This window comes from Stomoxys calcitrans, chromosome 5 (genome assembly GCF_963082655.1).
Source record: "Stomoxys calcitrans chromosome 5, idStoCalc2.1, whole genome shotgun sequence".
Classification (NCBI taxonomy): domain Eukaryota; kingdom Metazoa; phylum Arthropoda; class Insecta; order Diptera; family Muscidae; genus Stomoxys; species Stomoxys calcitrans.
In genome coordinates this window covers 121,228,815-121,249,637 of record NC_081556.1, presented here as the reverse complement: position 1 = coordinate 121,249,637, position 20,823 = coordinate 121,228,815, and the positions used below count along the sequence as shown (strand labels likewise).

Genomic DNA, 20,823 nt, shown 5'->3' with positions numbered 1-20,823 from the left:
GAGTCCCTATATAAACCGATCCCCGGAGTTGACTTCTTGAGCCGTTAGAAGCCTCAATTATCATACGATTTGGCTGAAATTTGGAACAAAGTCTTGTGTTTTGACTTTCAATACTTATGTCAAGTATGATCGGAATTGGTATAGCCCCCCTATAAACCGATCCCCGGGTTTGACTTCTTGAATCCTTAGAAGGCGCAATTTTCATCCGATTTGGCTGAAATTTGAAACAAAGACTTGAGTTATGACTTTCAACATCCACGCCAAGTATGATCCGAATCGGTCTATAAACAGATAGAGCCCCTATATAAGCCGATCCCCGGATTTGACTTCTTCAGCGCTTAGAAGTCTAAATTTTCATCCGATTTGGTTGATATTTGGAACAAAGACTTGAGTTGTGACTTCCAACATCCATACCAAGTATGATCCGAGTCGCTCTATAAACATATATAACCCCAAAGTAAACCGATCCCCGGATTTGACTTCTTCAGCCCTTAGAAGCCTAAACATTCACTTAATTTGGCTGATATTTGGAACAAAGACTTGAGTTATGCCTTCCAACATCCACGCCAAGTATGATCCTAATCCGTCGATAAACAGATATAACCCCAAAGTAAACCGATCCCCGGATTTGACTTCTTCAGCCCTTAGAAGCCTAAATTTTCACCTGTTTTGCCTTAAATTTGGCCCAAACCCCTATCTTATGATTAACAAGTTTTATCCGAATCGGCCAATATGCTGATATAGGTCTCCCTAAGTACCGATATCCCGATATGACTTTTTGAGACTAAAATAATTCATATACATTATCTGTTAACAAGAGTAAATTTTTAGCGGAATCCAATGTGGTGGGTGTCCAAGATTCGGCAAGATTTGGCAACTCTAGTTTACCTAAAGCCTAATGCTGTTCACCAAAATGAGAGAGAAAGAGAGCACATACATAAGAATTATTGGATATCTCGCCACACAAAGGGGTCATATTGCCAGAGAGGGTTTTTGTTTTGGGAGCAAAAGCACTTGTGACTCTTGCCACTTGTAAGCCTCAACTGAGGCTAAAACGGCATGAGAACAAATGGGGTTGGTTGTTTTTGGGACGGTTGGTCGATCGATCGACCTCAGTAGTTCAGTTGAATCAGTCAAGCCAGCCAGCTAGCCAGCAAGAAAATACACGCTATACTATTAAACGATGACGGTGCGGTTGAACGGTCGTGTTTAGAACTTTAAGACGGTCGTCGTTTGTTGGCCTCTTTCGAGTTGGGGGTTTTTTCTCAGGCAAAAGTGCATGTGATTTTTATTTTGGAATAGTAAGCAGCAAATAACACAAAACACCAACACCACCACCACCACCGTCAACTTCATCATATGGTGTAGTGAGTGAGTGACAGACAAGCAACAGCAACAACAACTACAACTACAACTACAACAATCAAAAGTCCAAACTAAAGACTTAAGAAAAAAACCTTAAAAAATATTCAAAGTGTTGCGCTTTGTGTTTTTTTTTTGTTTGTGCTATGGGTCTTGCCTTGGTGTTGGGCTTTCCCAAGAGCATAGAGAGATACTTGTAGAGTGGCCTGGCCGAGGGAGGCTTGATTGCTTTTTGACTGCAACCATCCATCGAGCGACAGCCAAACAGCGACACTGCCACCATCACCACCACCACCACCATCATCAGTATCAGCACAAAGGCATGTAAATTGCAGAGCCCTTGATTTTAAGCACCAGATACGTTCATTAAGTCTGTGCAAGACGTTCCGCAATCTGAAAACGCGTTTCTTAAAGCCGCGGCAACGTTTGCATGTTGATATATGTGTGTGTGTGTGTGTTTTTTTTGTATTTTCATCATCTTCATCATCGTGTCTTCGATTGATCGCTCGCTTATACTACGTTCGCCGCCCGTTGGCTGGCTGCTAAGCTCCTTCGTATTATGTGCCAGCCAGCCGTCTGTCCGTTTATATGTCAACTATCGCTGTTGTCGTTGTGTGCCACCCAAAATGTGATTTCGAAAATTCATCCAAATGGCAATAAAGTATTCAAATTAAAAGAAAATTAAAGATCAGATGAGATATTTTAACGCAAATTGCTTGCAAATTAAATTGCCGTGTACATAACAAAGAGAACAAAAAAAAGGAGAGAAAAATCTTGATAAAGTCTGTTTAACACAAAACAGAATGTGAATAAGAAAAGATCAAAAAAAAAAGTGTTGCTGCGGAATATTTGTGCCCAATTATGGAATGTTTTGGAAAAACGGCATCGACATGTGAAGAATGATGGATAAATAAAAAATATACAAAAAATATCAAAAATATCGAAAAATTTGAATAATATTTTGACAAAAAGTGAATTTGTGAAGAAACTTTGTATGCTATTTCAAATGTAAGATCATTAAATAGCTTAAAGTTTTACAAAAATGGCGTCTTGCGATGATACTAAGGCATTGGTTTTTACTCACATTGGATTTATCGGTACATATTCATTGGTAACGATTGTATTATTTTGTTAGAGCTCTTACAAATGCAAAACAAAAGAAAGGTCTAGACAACTAATTCATTTTTTTATATGTTTTGCTAGAAATAAATGTTTATAAATCTGCGGGTATACAAAAACAAAAGACTTAGGAAACAAACACATCCAAAAATTCGTCTAAGACCCCATACAAATGCAAATTTTGCCATTACTAAGGAGCAGGGGCAAACTTCTCACATATCAATGAGTGCAGTCCGATTCAAGTTAAAGCTCAATGATAAGGGGCCTCCTTTTTAAAGCCGAGTCCGAACGGCGTGCTGCAGTGCGACACTTCTTTGGAGAGAAGTTTTACATGACATAGTACCTCGTAAATGTTGCCAGCATTAGGAGGGGAAATCCACCGCTGACAATTTTTTTCTGATGGTCTATCCAGAATTCGAACCCAGGCGTTCAGCATCATAGGCGGACATGCAAACCTCTGCGCTACGTTAGCCATGTCTGTCCGTCCGTCCGTCGGTCTGTCGAAAGCACGCTAACTTTTAAAGGAGTAAAGTTAGGCGCTTGGAATTTTGCCCAAATACTTCTTATTTGTGTAGGTCGATAGGGATTTTAAATGAACCAATTCGGTCCATGTTTTGATATATCTGCCATATAAACTGATCTCTCGATTAGACTTCTTTCAGCTTCTAGAGGGCACAATTCTTATCGATTTGGCTGAAATTTTAGCACTATGACGTTTTCTATGACTTTCAGAAGTGTGTCAAGTATAGTCCAAATCAGTTCATAGCTTGATATATTGGGTTGCCCAAAAAGTAATTGCGGATTTTTTAAAAGAAAGTAAATGCATTTTTAATAAAACTTAGAATGAACTTTAATCAAATATACTTTTTTTACACTTTTTTTCTAAAGCAAGCTAAAAGTAACAGCTGATAACTGACAGAAGAAAGAATGCAATTACAGAGTCACAAGCTGTGAAAAAATTTGTCAACGCCGACTATATGAAAAATCCGCAATTACTTTTTGGATCTTGACTTCTTGACTCTCTAGAGGGCGCAATACTTATCTGGTTAGGCTAAAATTTTGCACAAGGTGTTTTGTTTTGGCTTTTAACAACTGTTCATAATCTGATGCAGGCCATCGTGGCGCAGAGGTTAGCCTGTCCGCCTATGACGCCGAACGGCGTAAACATCAACAAAATGTTCTGCGGTGGTTATCCCCTTACTAGTGCTGGCTACATTTGTAACGCATTCTGCCATATTAAAACTTCTCTATCAAGTGGTGTCGCTATGGGGCACGCCGTTCGGACTCGGCTATAAAAAGGAGGCCCCTTATCATTGAGCTTAAACTTTAATCGGACTGTACTCGTTGATATGAGAAAAGTATCCCCTGTTCCTTAATAGAATGTTCATAGGAAATTTAGTTAGTTAGTAGTCATAATCTGATATTGCTGCCATATAAACCGATCTTGGATCTTGACTTGTTGAGTCTCTCGAGTGCGTCAAGTTATAACCGATTTGGTTGAAATTTTGCACAAGGAGTTTTATTTTGGCTTTCAACAGCTGTACTAAGTATGGTTCGAATCGGTCCATAATCTGATATAGCTGCCATATAAACCGATTTTCCGAATTGACTTCTTGAGCCTCTAGAAAGCGCTGAAATATTGCACCCAAAGTTTTGCTATGACTAATAGCCGTGCCACCGTAGCGCAGTGGTTAGCATGTCCGCCTATGACGCTGAAAGTTTGGATTAGAATCCTGGCGAGACCATCAGAAAAAATTTTCAGCGATGGTTTTCCCTTCCTAATGCTGGCAACATTTGTGAGGTACTGCGCCATGTGAAACTTCTCTCTAAGGAGGTGTCGCACTGCGCCACGATGTTCGGAATCGGCTATAAAAAGGGGGCCCCTTATTATTGAGCTTAAACATGCATCGGTTACGTAAATAAGCAGAATTGTCGGACTGAGGATCAGCCATAAGCATTGCAAGAAAATCATCCAGAAAATCACAGTTTGGTGCGGTTTATGGGCTGGTGCCATCATTGGACCGTACTTCTTCAAAGATGATGCGAATCGTTACGTAACTGTGAATGATGAGCGCTATCGTGAGATGATATCCCTTGCCCAAAATGCAAGAGCTTGACTTGCATGACATGTGGTTTCAATAAGACGGTGCCACATGCGCCACAGCACGAGTAACAAGGACTTATTGAGAGGCGAGTTCAGTGCACATTTTTTTCACGTCCGCTTCAATTGGACGACAACATTGAAGCATTTATTCGTGACATACCTGCCGAAATGTTAGTAAGAGCATGCCAAATTTAGACTAAGCGGATGAACCATTTGAGGCACAGTCACGGTTAACATTTGCATAATCTTCAAACATTGAATTATGTGGACCGTACAATCGATTAAAACAAAGATATCATGCATTTTTCTGAATATACGTGTTTTTTTAAAATTCCTATAGCTCTTAAAAAATCACCCTTTATTACCATGGATCTGCTAGTTCCCATGTGTTCTATCAGGAATAGTGGTACAGTACTTTTTATTGAAATACGGCTCAGGCAATGTGTAATCCGCACTAACTGGAATATCTGGCATTGTATCAAGGATAACACAGTGTCCGTAGCCGCCACATGACCAGAGAGAAATTTCCCTTAGCCTCACGGCAGTGGTCGCAGCAATTTGTCTAGCCACAATGTGCAGAGGCATTTGATGCAGCATTAAATTCAGTGCATCAGATAGTGTCGTCCTCAGTGCGGCTGTGATGCACAAACAAGCCATCCTTTGGATGCGGCAGAGTATTGAACAGTAGGTGGACTTTTGAAGCGCTGTCCACCAGACCACAATACCATATAGCATTATAGGTCTGACAACTGTTGTATATACCCAATGTATGACATGCGGTTTAAACCCAACTTTTGCCAGTTTTGCCGAAATTGCAGGTATATGGGCAAGAGTTGCCCTTTCCAAAATGTCAGATTTGAAGTTCAATTTTCTGTCCAGCAGAACGCTTTCAGCAAATGGAACATTCTCTTGCCTCAAGGAGAAAGGTGTCAATATGGGCAACTTGTGTCTCCTTCCCAAAAGAACAACTTCCGTTTTAGACGGATTTACTCCTAGACCACTTTCGGTAGGCCACTTCTTTATCGCACGTAAGCTTCCTGAAGTATATCTCTAAGAGTTCTGGGAATTTTCATAGAAAATTTGATGAACATCGAATTTTCATATAAAATTTGAACAACATCGAATTTTTATAGAAAACTTGATGAACATCGAATTTGCATAGAAAATTTGATCAACTATGAAAATTCGATGTTGATCAAATTTTCTATGAAAATTCGATGTTGATCAAATTCTCTATGAATTTTCGATGTTCATCAAATTTTCTATGAACATTCGATGTTGATCAAATCTTGTATGAAAATTCGATGTTGATCAAATCTTCTATGAAAATTCGATGTTGATCAAATTTTTTATGAAAATTCGATGTTGATCAAATTTTGTATGAAAATTCGATGTTGATCTAATTTTCTATGAAAATTCGATGTTAATCAAATTTTCTATGAAAACTCCATGTTGATCAAATTTTCTATGAAAATTCGATGTTGATCAAATTTTCTATGAAAATTCGATTTTCATCAAATTTTCTATGAAAATTCGATTTTCATTAAATTTTCTATGAAAATTCAATGTTCACCATATTTTCTATGAAAATTCAATGTTCACCATATTTTCTATGAAAATTCGATGTTGATCAAATTTTCTATGAAAATTCGATGTTGATCAAATTTTCTATGAAGATTCGATGTTGATCAAATTTTCTATGAAAATTCGATGTTGATCAAATTTTCTATGAAAATTCGATGTTCATCAAGTTTTCTATGAAAATTCGATGTTGATCTAATTTTCTATGAAAATTCGATGTTGATCAAATTTTCTATGAAAATTCGGTGTTCCTTAAATTTTCTATGAAAATTCGATGTTCATCAAGTTTTCTATGAAAATTCGATGTTCATCAAATTTTCTATGAAAATTCGATGTTCATCAAATTTTCTATGAAAATTCGATGTTCATCAAATTTTCTATGAAAATTCGATTTTCATCAAATTTTCTATGAAAATTCGATGTTGATCAATTTTTTTATGAAAATTCGATGTTCATCAAATTTTCTATGAAAATTCGATGTTGATCAAATTTTCTATGAAAATTCGATGTTAATCAAATTTTCTATGAAAATTCGATGTTCATCAAATTTTCTATGAACATTCGATGTTGATCAAATCTTGTATGAAAATTCGATGTTGATCAAATCTTCTATGAAAATTCGATGTTGATCAAATCTTGTATGAAAATTCGATGTTGATCAAATCTTCTATGAAAATTCGATGTTGATCAAATCTTCTATGAAAATTCGATGTTGATCAAATTTTCTATGAAAATTCGATGTTGATCAAATCTTCTATGAAAATTCGATGTTGATAAAATTTTCTATGAAAATTCGATGTTGATAAAATTTTCTATGAAAATTCAATGTTCACCATATTTTCTATGAAAATTCGATGTTGATCAAATTTTCTATGAAAATTCGATGTTGATCAAATTTTTTATGAAAATTCGATGTTGATCAAATTTTCTATGAAAATTCGATGTTGATCAAATTCTCTATGAATTTTCGATGTTCATCAAATTTTCTATGAACATTCGATGTTGATCAAATCTTGTATGAAAATTCGATGTTGATCAAATCTTCTATGAAAATTCGATGTTGATCAAATTTTTTATGAAAATTCGATGTTGATCAAATTTTGTATGAAAATTCGATGTTGATCTAATTTTCTATGAAAATTCGATGTTAATCAAATTTTCTATGAAAACTCCATGTTGATCAAATTTTCTATGAAAATTCGATGTTGATCAAATTTTCTATGAAAATTCGATTTTCATCAAATTTTCTATGAAAATTCGATTTTCATTAAATTTTCTATGAAAATTCAATGTTCACCATATTTTCTATGAAAATTCAATGTTCACCATATTTTCTATGAAAATTCGATGTTGATCAAATTTTCTATGAAAATTCGATGTTGATCAAATTTTCTATGAAGATTCGATGTTGATCAAATTTTCTATGAAAATTCGATGTTGATCAAATTTTCTATGAAAATTCGATGTTCATCAAGTTTTCTATGAAAATTCGATGTTGATCTAATTTTCTATGAAAATTCGATGTTGATCAAATTTTCTATGAAAATTCGGTGTTCCTTAAATTTTCTATGAAAATTCGATGTTCATCAAGTTTTCTATGAAAATTCGATGTTCATCAAATTTTCTATGAAAATTCGATGTTCATCAAATTTTCTATGAAAATTCGATGTTCATCAAATTTTCTATGAAAATTCGATTTTCATCAAATTTTCTATGAAAATTCGATGTTGATCAATTTTTTTATGAAAATTCGATGTTCATCAAATTTTCTATGAAAATTCGATGTTGATCAAATTTTCTATGAAAATTCGATGTTAATCAAATTTTCTATGAAAATTCGATGTTCATCAAATTTTCTATGAACATTCGATGTTGATCAAATCTTGTATGAAAATTCGATGTTGATCAAATCTTCTATGAAAATTCGATGTTGATCAAATCTTGTATGAAAATTCGATGTTGATCAAATCTTCTATGAAAATTCGATGTTGATCAAATCTTCTATGAAAATTCGATGTTGATCAAATTTTCTATGAAAATTCGATGTTGATCAAATCTTCTATGAAAATTCGATGTTGATAAAATTTTCTATGAAAATTCGATGTTGATAAAATTTTCTATGAAAATTCAATGTTCACCATATTTTCTATGAAAATTCATTGTTGATCAAATTTTCTATGAAAATTCGATGTTCATCAAATTTTCTATGAAAATTCGATGTTCATCAAATTTTCTATGAAAATTCGATGTTCATCAAATTTTCTATGAAAATTCGATGTTCATCAAATTTTCTATGAAAATTCGATGTTCATCAAATTTTCTATGAAAATTCGATGTTCATCAAATTTTCTATGAAAATTCGATGTTCATCAAATTTTCTATGAAAATTCGATGTTCATCAAATTTTCTATGAAAATTCGATGTTTATCAAATCGAACACTAGAACTACTACATTCTCTGACTTCTATATATATTCCACCGTAATCGACCTCGAGGATGGATTCTTTCTTAGCCTAGAGGCCTCAGATGTATCCTCTACGGAGCCGCAGAATTCCACCCAGGATTTGTTCTGAGCCTTTCTCAGCCCGTTCTTCTATTTTCTTAGCTCAGCCTTATTAACGTTGCAATCGTGGTGCCCTTGTGGCTTTCGCCCTATTGAAGAGTTTTCTAAAGCTCTTCCTTAGACCAACCAGTACTGAGGTCCACCTTGGCGGTCGTTGTTTGCCCCTTGGCTTGGCGCTAGGACGTGGTGAGCCTTATGAACTTCCCAATCGTGTGGTGCCCTTGTGGCTTTCGACCTGTTCAAGAGTTTTCTAAAGCTCCTCCTTAGACCAACAAGTTTTGAGGTCCACCTTGGAGGTCGCTGTTTGCCCCTTGGCTTGGCGTTAGGACATGGTGAGCCTTATGGACGTCCCAATCGTGGTCCTCTTGTGGCTTTCGCCCATGTTGAAGAGTTTTCTAAAGCTCTTCCTTAGACCAACCATTTCTGAGGTCCACAATGGCGGTGGTTTTTTGCCCCTTGGCTTGGCACTAGGACATGATGACACAAAGCAAGTCATTCAGGGCCTGCGTAATCCGCTTGACCACTATGTCTATATCCTCCGTAGTTTCCACTTCCTTTTCTGGTCTAGAAGGGATAGTCTTGCAGAATGTGTTCCAAAATCTATACCAGTTCGCCTTTCTTCTGTTAAGCCGAGGGACCACATCTGCAGTATTTTCCCCAAGACTGAAACAAATAAAGCGATGGTCAGAGAAGCTGTGGTCATCCAACAGTCGCATATTCTTGCGCTTATATCTTTCGATACAAAGGTATCATCTACTACCTCCTGCCTGTTCCTGGTAATAATGGTAGCTTTATTTCTTTCATTACAAATCTTCAGATTACAAATTTATAATATATTCGTTAAGCAGCTTACCCCTTTCGTTTATATCCAAACTTTCCCATCTCTGGTGATGTGATCGGAGAAACGGCTTGAACCAGCAGTAGCAATATTTTAGCGGTATTTAAGAGAAAACAGATGCTGCCCAGTCTCTCCCTGAGACTCACTCGATACCGCTGATTGACAGCGATTTCAGTTGCAATTACTCTGTGTACTTAGGGAGCATTGCAATATCCGCAACCTGAGGAAGCGTCCGGTAGCTCTCTCGGGTTTGGGTTTCGAAAGACTTTTTACAACTCACTGTATCAAATTTTAGCGAAATCGGAGCAGAAATAAGATTTGAATGAGCTCAGAATTCTAATCGGGAGAACGGCCTATATGGCCGGCTGTAGGGTGATTTTTTGCAACTTTGTGAGGATGAAGAATAGTATAAAACGTGTGGGTTATGCCAAGCATTATTAAGGGTTTGTGTCTTAAGTCTTTCGTTTGGTTGATTTTGCATAAGGTGAACATACATAAATAAACAAAGATTTTTATACCCTCCACCATAGGATGGGAGAATGGGGGTATACTAATTTCGTCAATCTGTTTGTAACTACTCGAAATATTCGTCTGAGACCCCATCGTCGTGACATTTTATGTCGATCTAGCCATGTCCGTCCGTCCGTCTGTCCGTCCGTTTGTATCTCGAAAGCACGCTAACTTTCGAAAGAGCAAAGCTAGCCGCTTGAAATTTTGCACAAATACTTTTTATCAGTATAGGTCGGTTGGGATTGTAAATGGGCCATATCGGTCCATGTTTTGATGTAGCTGCCATATAAACCGATTTTGGGTCTTGACTTCTTGAGCCTCTAGAGTGCGCAATTCTTATCCGATTGGAATGAAATTTTGCACGACGTATTTTGTTATGATATTCAACAACTGTGCCAAGTATGGTTCCAATCGGTCCATAACCTGATATAACTGTCATATAAACCGATCTTGGGTCTTGACTTCTTGAGCTTCTGGAATGCGCAATTCTCATACGATTGGAATGAAATTTTGCACGACGTCTTTTGTTGCGATATCAAACAACTGTGCCAAGTATGGTTCAAATCGGTCCATAACCAGATATAACTGTCATATAAACAGATCTGGGGACTTCACTTCTTGAGCTTCTAGGTTGCCCAAAAAGTAATTGCGGATTTTTCATATAGTCGGTGTTGACAAATTTTTTCACAGCTTGTGACTCTGTAAATGCATTCTTTCTTCTGTCAGTTATCAGCTGTTACTTTTAGCTTGCTTTAGAAAAAAAGTGTAAAAAGAGTATATTTGATTTAAGTTCATTCTACGTTTTATTAAAAATGCATTTACTATCTTTTAAAAAATCCGCAATTACTTTTTGGGCAACCCAATAGAAAGCGCAATTCCTACCCGTTTTGGCTGAAATTTGCATGACGTATTTTATTGTGTCTGTGTCAAATAAGGTTCAAATCGGGTCATAACCTGATATAGCTGCCATATAAACCGATCTGGGATCTTGACTTCTTGAGTCTCTAGAGGTCGCAATTATTAACCGATTTGCTTGACGTTTGCTTGTACGACGGATCCTCTCATGACCATTAACATATGTGTTTATTATGGTCTGAATCGGTCTATAGCCTGATACAGCTCCCATATAAATTGATCTCTCTATTTTACTTTTTGAGCCCTCAAAGGGCGCAATTCTTATTAGAATTGGCTGACATTTTACACAGGTCTCCAACATATAATTTAATTGTGGTCCAAACCGGACCATATATTGATATTGCTCTAATAGCAGAGCAAATCTTTTCTTATATGCTGTTTTGCCTAAGAAGAGATGCCGGGAAATGAACTCGACAAATGCGATCAATGGTGGAGGGTATATAAAATTCGGCCCGGCCGAACTTAGCACGCTTTTACTTGATTTTTAAATAAAAAAAACTAATTAAATTACCCGTTCTCGTTTTTCTATTATACATGTCTACGCATTATGCTCAAAGCGCTTTTTAAAGAAACTTTGAAAAAAAAACCTAATTTCCTAATATTTAATCATAAACATTAGTCATGCATGCAGGAAACTTTTAATAAATTACAAATGACATACTTACCAACGAAAAAAAAATTATATGAATATAAGTACTCGCTCAATGGTTTGTGTACCAATTTTGTGTGATCGCCTGACGCCATAATTGTGAAGCCCAAGCTAAAGTACTTAATAACTGAGAAAAAAACGCAAACCACACAAAAGTGTCCCATGAGTCCAAAATACAAATTTTCTTAATGGTTGTTGTTATTCCATCTTCATTTAAGACCAGTGCAGCAAAGATTTATTTAAAATAATAAAAGAAAAACCGAAAGAAAAAAACAACCAAAGGCCCAAAGTCTAACTACTCTTGTTTGGAGTGCGCGTGTGAATTTCAGCGTGTGTGTATGTGTGTGTGTGTGCGCGAAAAACTAAGAAAATTGAAATTGGGAACAAAAAACGAAGCACTTGCTGTGTTGTTGTTGGTTTTGTTAAAGGGAAAATCTAACGGAAAAATGCAACATTGAACAAAATGCTTTTGGCCCTACAACAAGCACAACAACGCCAACCTGCACAACAAATAGACCAACAACCATTATTTTGGTCACTATCACCAACACTAACTCATTCAACTCCACCATCAACAACCACATCAAGAGTTTTATCATCATCATCATTGTTAACTTCATCATTATTGCTTTTATTAAGGCGGCCAAGCAACAAACAGCAACAACAAAGGCTCTACAGTAAAGAAAATTTATTTTTAAAACAAACTTTTCACGTTGGTCTTAAAGTTATTGTTTTTTATTGCCGCCATCGCAGTCGCTTTGGCTGTGTCAACGTCACCATCAACATCAACGCCGTCAAGAGCTGTGCCACCAGTGCCGACTTTATTGTCGCTGCCAACGTCACCGCCACTTCGACCACCACCACCACCACCACCACCCCCGTTAGCTGCTATAATACATCACCTGTACGACATACGACTCTTACCGTTGCAGAAAAGAAAACTACAACATCAGGCCAAAAGCAACAACGACGCAAAGAGAAGACGACGACTACGACAACTACGACTAGCGTAAAATGGAACCCTCATATGATCACGAACATCCACATCATCCACATCAACAACAACAACAACAGCAGCAGCAACAACAACATCTGCTAACAAATTACAAGTAATACAATATTTACATTTTTCCCATGATAGAGGTTATTTTTCTTTGCTTGATTTTTTTTTTGCTTTATTATTATTTTTTTATTACTTACTCTCCCATTTAGAGACATGCATACACGCGTAGTTACCAGTGTTGCCACTAGCAAACATTTTTTCGACCACTAGCATTAAGAAATTACAAGCAATATATTATCATTATTCCATTTATAAGCGTTGCTTTTTTTATACCCTACACCACCACTGTGGTACTGGGTATTATAACTAATTTCATTTGTTTGTAACACCCAGAAGGAAGAAAGATAGCCCCAGAATCACTTTTTGATTCGATTTAGCCATGTCCGTCTGTGAGTTCATGTATTCTTCTAATCACAGTGCAAGTCGTATTTGTTGTCCAAACATCACGAAAGTTTGCACATATAATTTTTTTGGCCCAAGGACGATCGCTATTGATTTTGGTAAAAATCGGTTCAGATTTAGATATAGCTCCCATATATATGTATCGCCCGATTTACACTTAAATGGCCGTAGTAGCTACAATTTTCAACCGATTTACACAAAATTTGACATGGATTGTTTTGTTACTGATTTTAACAAATGTGCCAGATTTAATCAAAGTCGGTTCAGATTTAGATATAGCACCCATATATATGTATCGCCCGATTTGCACCTAAATGGCCGTAGTAGCTACAATTTTCAAACGATCTACACAAAATTTGGCTCGGACTATTTTGTACCTGATTTTAACATATCTGCAAAATTTCTTCAAAGTCGGTTCAGATTTAGATATAGCTCCCTTATATATGTATCGCCCGATTTGCACCTAAATGGCCGTAGTAGCTACAATTTTCAACCGATCTACACAAAATTTGACACGAATTGTTTTGTTGTTGATTTTAACATATCTGCAAAATTTCATCAATGTCGGTTCAGATTAAGATATAGCTCCCTTATATATGTATCGCCCGATTTGCACTTAAATGGCCGTAGTAGCTACAATTTTCAACCGATATTCACAAAATTTGGCACGGATTGTTTTGTTACTGATCTTAACATATCTGCGAGATTCCATCAAAATCGGTTTGAATTTGGATGCAGCACCTATACATATTTATCGCCGGATTTGCACTTATATGGCTACCGTACGCAGAGGTTAGCATGTCCGCCTATGACGCTGAACGCCTAGGTTCGAATCCTGGCGAAACCATCAGAAAAAATTTTCAGCGGTGGTTTTCCCCTCCTAATGCTGGCAAAATTTGTGAGATCCTATGCCATGTAAAACTTCTCTCCAAAGAGGTGTCGCACTGCGGCACACCGTTCGGACTCGGCTATAAAAAGGAGGTCCAATATCATTGAGCTTAAACTTGAATCGGACTGCACTCATTGATAAGTGAGAAGTTTGCCCCTGTTCCTTAGTGGAATGTTTATGGGCAAAATTTGCAATTTGGCCGTAGGTAACAACAATTTTCAAACCATCTTTTTAAAGTCGGTTCAAATTTAGATATAGCTCTCATATACATACATATTTATATATTGCCCGAATTTATAATTCTAGGGTATGTGTAGGGTATTGTATAGTCGGCTCCGGCCGACTTTTGCCTTTCCTTATTGGTTTTTATTTTCATTTTATTTCATAGTTTTTATTTCGCTTAGATATGGTTAGTTAGGTTGAAAAAAGGGTGCGGATATTAAAACGCCCCTTCCCACTATGGACATACACCTAAGCCAGTAATTGGCTTGTTGTGGGCTCTTAAAACTGAGAAAGTAACCTCGAAAAAGAAGAAGAATGTTAAGTTAGGAATTCCTTGCTACTTACAAAATCCTTAATTATTTTCCATACTGCACCGTTTTTGCACAAGTGACCTCGTAGTCCTATGTGTCCCGTTATGACACCAAAAGCAATACAATCCTCTTCCTTACTTCCTTTCAGTAATAGCCTCGTCCTCTCACGATCCGGATCACCCCATAGGATGTTCGCTGTCCTACCCACTATTTCGCTGTTCCACAGTGTTACATGCGTTCGTAGCCCACGTCCTTAACTCCGAATGCGTTGACCCGAGAGGCTTCGTGTTAATTGACAGCAGTCCTCTAGCCTTCACCGCCAAATTATCTGACCTTTCATTCCCCCTTACTCCGTTATGGCCCGGCAATACTAGGGTTCCGTCAGTCCAAGACTGTGCCAATGGCAGCAGTGCCTCTCACTCGACCTCAAGGTTCGTTTCAGGTATCCGATCGGAAACTTCTTCCCTACCTTCCAGGTTTCCTATCGTCGCCTCGATTATACCGCGACGATATGACCTGCTCCTATCCTCAATCCATTCTCTCATACCCTTATGTCGCACAGCCGCAGTGGCTGCCTTACACTTAATCTGTATTTCAATGGGTCGGATATCTAGAATAGTCTTCAGTGCACTAGTGGGAATGGTCCTCATCGCTCCGCCAAGACAAGACAGCATGTTCTCTGAACCTGTTGTATTATCATAACGTTGCACTTTTTCTCCATAGCATTCCTCTAAACTACCGAGGCGTAAGTAAGTATTGGTCTGATGACGCTCCTGTAGAGGCAGTGGACTATCCTCGGATTCAGGCCCCTACGGCCGTCTACATAGTGCCCAACATCTGTGAGCCTTCTCAGTACGCTCCTGAATATGACACTTCCAATAAAGTTTCCTATCCAAGGTCACTTCTAAGTATTTGACCGAAATCATTTTATTGAGGAAACATGGTGTGTCAAATTGGGCCACCTTCGTCTTCCTCGTGAACAGGCATATTGCAGTCTTCTCTGTGTTAACATTGAGACTCCTCGGTCTAGCCAAATACAAGACCCTTTCGGCTCTTCTACATAAGTGATTGGGATCCTTACTTCTTAGAAGTATTAAAAAATCTTCTGTATAGCAGACGGGTTCAAATCCCTTCTCAGTTAGCATCCGTAATAGGTGGTCACCCGAAGGTGTGGCGATAAAATGCCTCCCTGTGGCGTGCCCTATGCTACTTTCTCCCTATATAAGTCATTGGACCCGGAATTTATCCACCTGTTCCTTAGCATATGGATTATCCAGTCTTTAAGGACCCGGTCCACCCGGTACTGATCTAAGGATTGGATCGATGTGTCGGTCCGCACAATGTTTATCGTCCCCTCGATATTATTTTTTTATATACCCACCACCGAAGGATGGGAGTATATTCATTTTGTCATTCCGTTTGCAATACATCGAAATGTCCATTTCCGACCCTATAAAGTATATATATTCTTGATCGGCGTAAAAATCTAAGTCCATCTAGCCATGTCCGTCCGTCTGTCTGTTGAAATTACGCTACATTCTTTAAAAAAAAGAGATATTGAGTTGAAACTTTGCGCAGATTCTTTTTTTGTCCATAAGCAGGTTAAGTTCGAAGATGGGCTAAATCGGACTATTCCTTGATATAGCCCCCATATAGACCGATCCGCTGATGTAGGGTCTTAGGCCCATAAAAGCCACATTTATTATCCGATTTTGCAGACATTTGGGACAGTGAGCTGTGTTAGGCCCTTCGACATCCTTCTTCAATTTGGCCTAGATCGGTCCAGATTTGGATATAGCTGCCATATAGACCGATCCTCCGATTTAGGGTCTTAGGCCCATAAAAGCCACATTTATTATCCGATTTTGAGAAAATTTGCGACAGTAAGTTGTGCTAGGCCCTTCGACATCCTTTATCAATTTTGCCCAGATCGGTCCAGATTTGGATATAGCTGTCATATAGACCGATCTCTCAATTTAAGGTTTTGGGCCCATAAAAGGCGCATTTATTATTCGATGTCGCCGAAATTTGGGACAGTGAGTCGTGTAAGGCCCCCCGACATTCTTTTGCAATATGGCACTAATCGGTCCAGATGTGGATATAGCTGCCATATAGACCCATCTCGCGATTTAAGGTTTTGGGCTCATAAAAGGCGCATTTAATGTCCGATGTCGCCGAAATTTGGGACAGTAAGTTGTGTAAGGCCCCCTGACATACTTTTGCAATATGGCACTGATCGGTCCTGATGTTGATATAGCTGCCATATAGACCGATATCTCGATTTAAGCTTTTGAGCCCATAAAAGGCGCATTTATTGTCCTATGTCGTCGAAATTTGGGACAGTGAGTTGCGTAAGGCCCCCCGACATACTTTTGCAATGTGGCCCAGATCGACCCAGATTGGGATATAGCTGCCATATAGACCGATCTCTCGATTTAACGTTTTGGGGCCATAAAGGGCGCATTTATTGTCCGATTTCACTGAAATTTCGGATACTGAGTTGTGTAAGGCTCTTCGACATTTATCTGCAACTTTGTCCAAATCGGTTCACATTTGGTTATAGCTGCCATATAGACCGATATCTCGATTTAAAGTCTTGGCCCAATAAAAGGCGCATTTATAATCCGATTTTACAGAACTTAACGCCTTTTTACATGTTTTATTTTATTTTATTTTATTTTATTTTATTTTATTTTATTTTATTTTATTTTATTTTATTTTATTTTATTTTATTTTATTTTATTTATTTATTTTTTCAATTGAACTTTGTTTTATTATATTGTTACGAACGCTATTTCTTTGTCCCATGTTGGACAAAATACAAAAGCGGCATAATGGCAACCCTGATTAGCAAGTTGATAAGATTGTATGACAACGTCCACGATTGAAGAGCAACTTTTCACCTCTCTGTAAACTTATTTAGAAACTTCAGCATGCGAAATTCCTCTGCTTGACAGAGTGCAATGTTTGTTAGAGTGTTTGTGGGAGAAGGGGGATGGAATGAATGCATCAAAATGATGATGCACAACAAAACATTGGGGAAAGCCTATCTTCTTATTTTCTTTCTTCATATGGTGCATTACTTGCGAGTTGTACATAGATATTGTGAGAACTTTTTTATTAAAAGAAAACAACATCGTGTCATTAGAGCGATAACAAGACAAGAATAGGGCAAAGTGTTTTAATTTCCTGCAAGTTGTATTTTCTGCTTTAGCCAGGGGGAAACGCAATCTCTGTGGGGGTCTTGTTAAAGATATTTTAAACTTGTTACTTGAATATTATAATGCAATGTTGGCGTCCTGCTGAGATTTTAAGTTTTTTTAATTTTTAGTGACATTAGCAGCCAGTTTACCGAATTATATTGGGTTGCCCAAAAAGTAATTGCGGATTTTTTTATAAAAAGTAAATGCATTTTTAATAAAACTTAGAATGAACTTTAATCAAATATACTTTTTTTACACTTTTTTTCTAAAGCAAGCTAAAAGTAACAGCTGATAACTGACAGAAGAAAGAATGCAATTACAGAGTCACAAGTCGTTGAAAAAATTTGTCAACGCCGACTATATGAAAAATCCGCAATTACTTTTTGGGCAACGCAATACTTAGGGAATGTCTAGTGCACTAAATTAATATTATTATACCCATGACCATAGGATAGGGGTATACTAATCTAGTTATACCGTTTGTATCATATTGATCTGCGACCCCATAAAGCTTATATATTCTTGATCGTCTAGACATTCTAAGTCTATCTAGCCTTTCCCGTTGGTCCGTCTGTGGAAATCACGATGGCGTACGAACGAAACAAGAAATTAGCTTGAATGTTTGCACAGCAACTTAATATGATGTAGGTGGTTAGGGTTTGGAAATGGGTTATACGGGTTCAGATTTGGATATAGCCCCCATATAAACCGATCCCGGAATTTGACTTCTTAACAGCCTCAATTTTATCCGATTTGGCCGAAATTTTGCCCAAGGACTTCTGTTCCTCCTTTCAACATCGGTGTCGAGTATACTCCGAATTTGTCTATAAATTGATGTAGCTCCTAAAAACCGATCCCCGGATTTGACTTCTTAAGCCCCTACCAGCCTCAATTTTCATCCCATTTGTCTGCAATTTGGGCCAAGGACTTCTGTTTTCACTTCTAACATCCATGCGGAGTATGATCCGAATCGGTCTTAGAAAAAGTCATTCAAGAACTTGGCAAATACGATCCATTGTGGAGGGTATATAAGATAAGATTCACATGTTTTTGATGTTTTAGCCAAGAATCAAACCCAAGCTTTCAGCGTCAAAAGCGGGTATGCTAACCTGTAGTATTCATTAGCCTGGCTGCTGTGTGCCTCCTTTATATCCACCTGAGCCAGGTAGGTGATGCGGAAAATGCTAAAAACTCATTCGTATTTGGCGAATGAGTTTTTAGCATTTTCCGAGCGCTTCTTCTTCAAGATGAACATTTGTCTAGGAGAACTGGTGTTGTTCTCTCATGCTTCTGCGTTATTCTCTGCTCGATACTGGGCCCGGAGGCTCGTGGAGAATTCAGCGATGATCGTTGTACTTCCGATCTCCCTCCAAAGATCGATTCTATTTTCTCTGCTGCTGTGTTGGTTGGTGTCTTCAGTTTGATTGGGTGCCAAATTAGAGCCGTTATCTGTGTCCATGTCGACCCCGAGGTTGTTTTGGTAGGCAGTGATGTCATCGCGAGGGTTGACCTTTAAAGTACTTGCATTCAGAGTTGGCTATTATTTAGGATATCGTATCAACAGCACTTACATTACCAACTTAGTGGTTAAGAGGCACAGAGCGTTCTCTAAGTCCTGCCATGGATTAAGCGGGACGGAGGCATCCTGAAAGCTATTTCGTGAAGGATGTCACTCCCTCCTACGCAGGTAACAGAATACTTTATCGGTCAGCTCGTAGCATCAATCAGAATTCCTTATCAAAATCATATTTCAGTATTGGAGCGTTCTCTAAATCCTGCATTGGGTTAGCGGAACGGAGGCAGCCTGAAAGCCATTTCGTGAAGGTAGCCACTCCCTCTTACTCAGGTAACAGAATACCACAGCTGTCAGCTCGTAGCATCAATCCAAATTCCTTATCAAAATCATATTTTAGTGATTGGGTAATCCACGAGGGCATCACTCTCCAGATTGCATCTATCTGTAGAGCACTCCTGTGGGTGGATAGTTAGGCAACTGGTCCGTCATCCGTTCGCCATATCGCGAAGACGTCGTCGGACAAAAAATGTCTTTTTGTACCATGTCCTCGGTCTTCGCCATTGATGGTCGGTTGCTGCTTATTTTTTACAGCTGAGATCGTTCAGCTATCCACATCCTGCTGACACCAGTAGTAGCCTGAGCTTAGCCCTACCCTAGGAGATATGTATTGATGTATTGAATCTCTGACTAAACTAAAAGATCATGATGTAACGCTGACTTGGGTTTCTAGACACGACGACATTCCAGGACATGAGAAGGCAGAGAAATATGCTATGAAGGGCTCATTCTCGGCAAGTGAACCGGTTTAAATCTTTCATCCGTGCCGATTGTCGAACTACTGAACTAATGGGATTCATATCCGATGGCCCAAATGAGATGAATATGAGGATCCGGTAATCTTTAATCATTATACAGTAGAAGCTGTCGTTCGAGCATTTGCCTTATTCATGCCCTGATTTGCAGGAGCATTGGTTCATTCATTTTGGGGATATGGTTCTTCTCTGATCCAGTTGATAGGTCTCCACTAATACATCGGCTTAGATAGTGTGATGATAAGATTCTAGGAACTGAGATTTGTTTGTGGGGACTACTACTTGACACCAAGTGGACTCATTTTTATGGTAAGCAATTCATACAATTTCTCCTATTGGAAGGGGGGTGTATCTAAACAAGCATATCATAAAAAATTCTTACATAGCAGTAGATACCCCCCTTACATTTTTCGACACTTGTGATTTCATCAAGTGGTGATGAATTTCTGTTCGATAAAAAAAGAAGACGAAGAGATGTCGCACTGCGGCACGCCATTCACACTCGGGTATAAAAAAAATCATTTATCATTGAGTTTAAACTTGAATGGAAAAGCTTTCATTGATGTGTAAGAAGTGTGCCCTTTCTCGGTTCCTGGGTCCGATTTTTACTCCACTCCCAAATATCTTTCTTTTGAGTCCTATATTATTGTATTGGTAAATATTTCCGGTTTAGAGATACACTTAGCCCTTAATATATATATACGCTTTGTGCTCTATTTTCAAATACATTTTATATGAGCCCCATAATGGCATGATAGGTAACT

At 38.0% G+C, this 20,823-nt stretch overlaps 1 protein-coding gene across 3 annotated transcripts in view; it reads left to right on the top strand.

Moving 5' to 3' along the window:
• The window catches only part of LOC106093167 (putative transcription factor SOX-15), a 105,178-nt gene that overhangs the window by 17,990 nt on the left and 66,365 nt on the right, over positions 1-20,823 (top strand). Inside the window, exons 1-2 of one of the 3 annotated variants that reach the window (XM_059370186.1) lie at positions 1,151-1,301; positions 12,281-12,750. The exons of 1 other annotated variant lie outside the window; for it this stretch is intronic. In XM_059370186.1, coding sequence (XP_059226169.1) covers positions 12,656-12,750 — 95 coding nt within the window. In that variant the 5' untranslated portion in view covers positions 1,151-1,301; positions 12,281-12,655. Of the gene's footprint in view, positions 1-1,150; positions 1,302-1,414; positions 2,371-11,859; positions 12,751-20,823 lie in introns of those variants that run through there. One more of the 3 variants, XM_059370185.1, reaches the window with a different exon arrangement.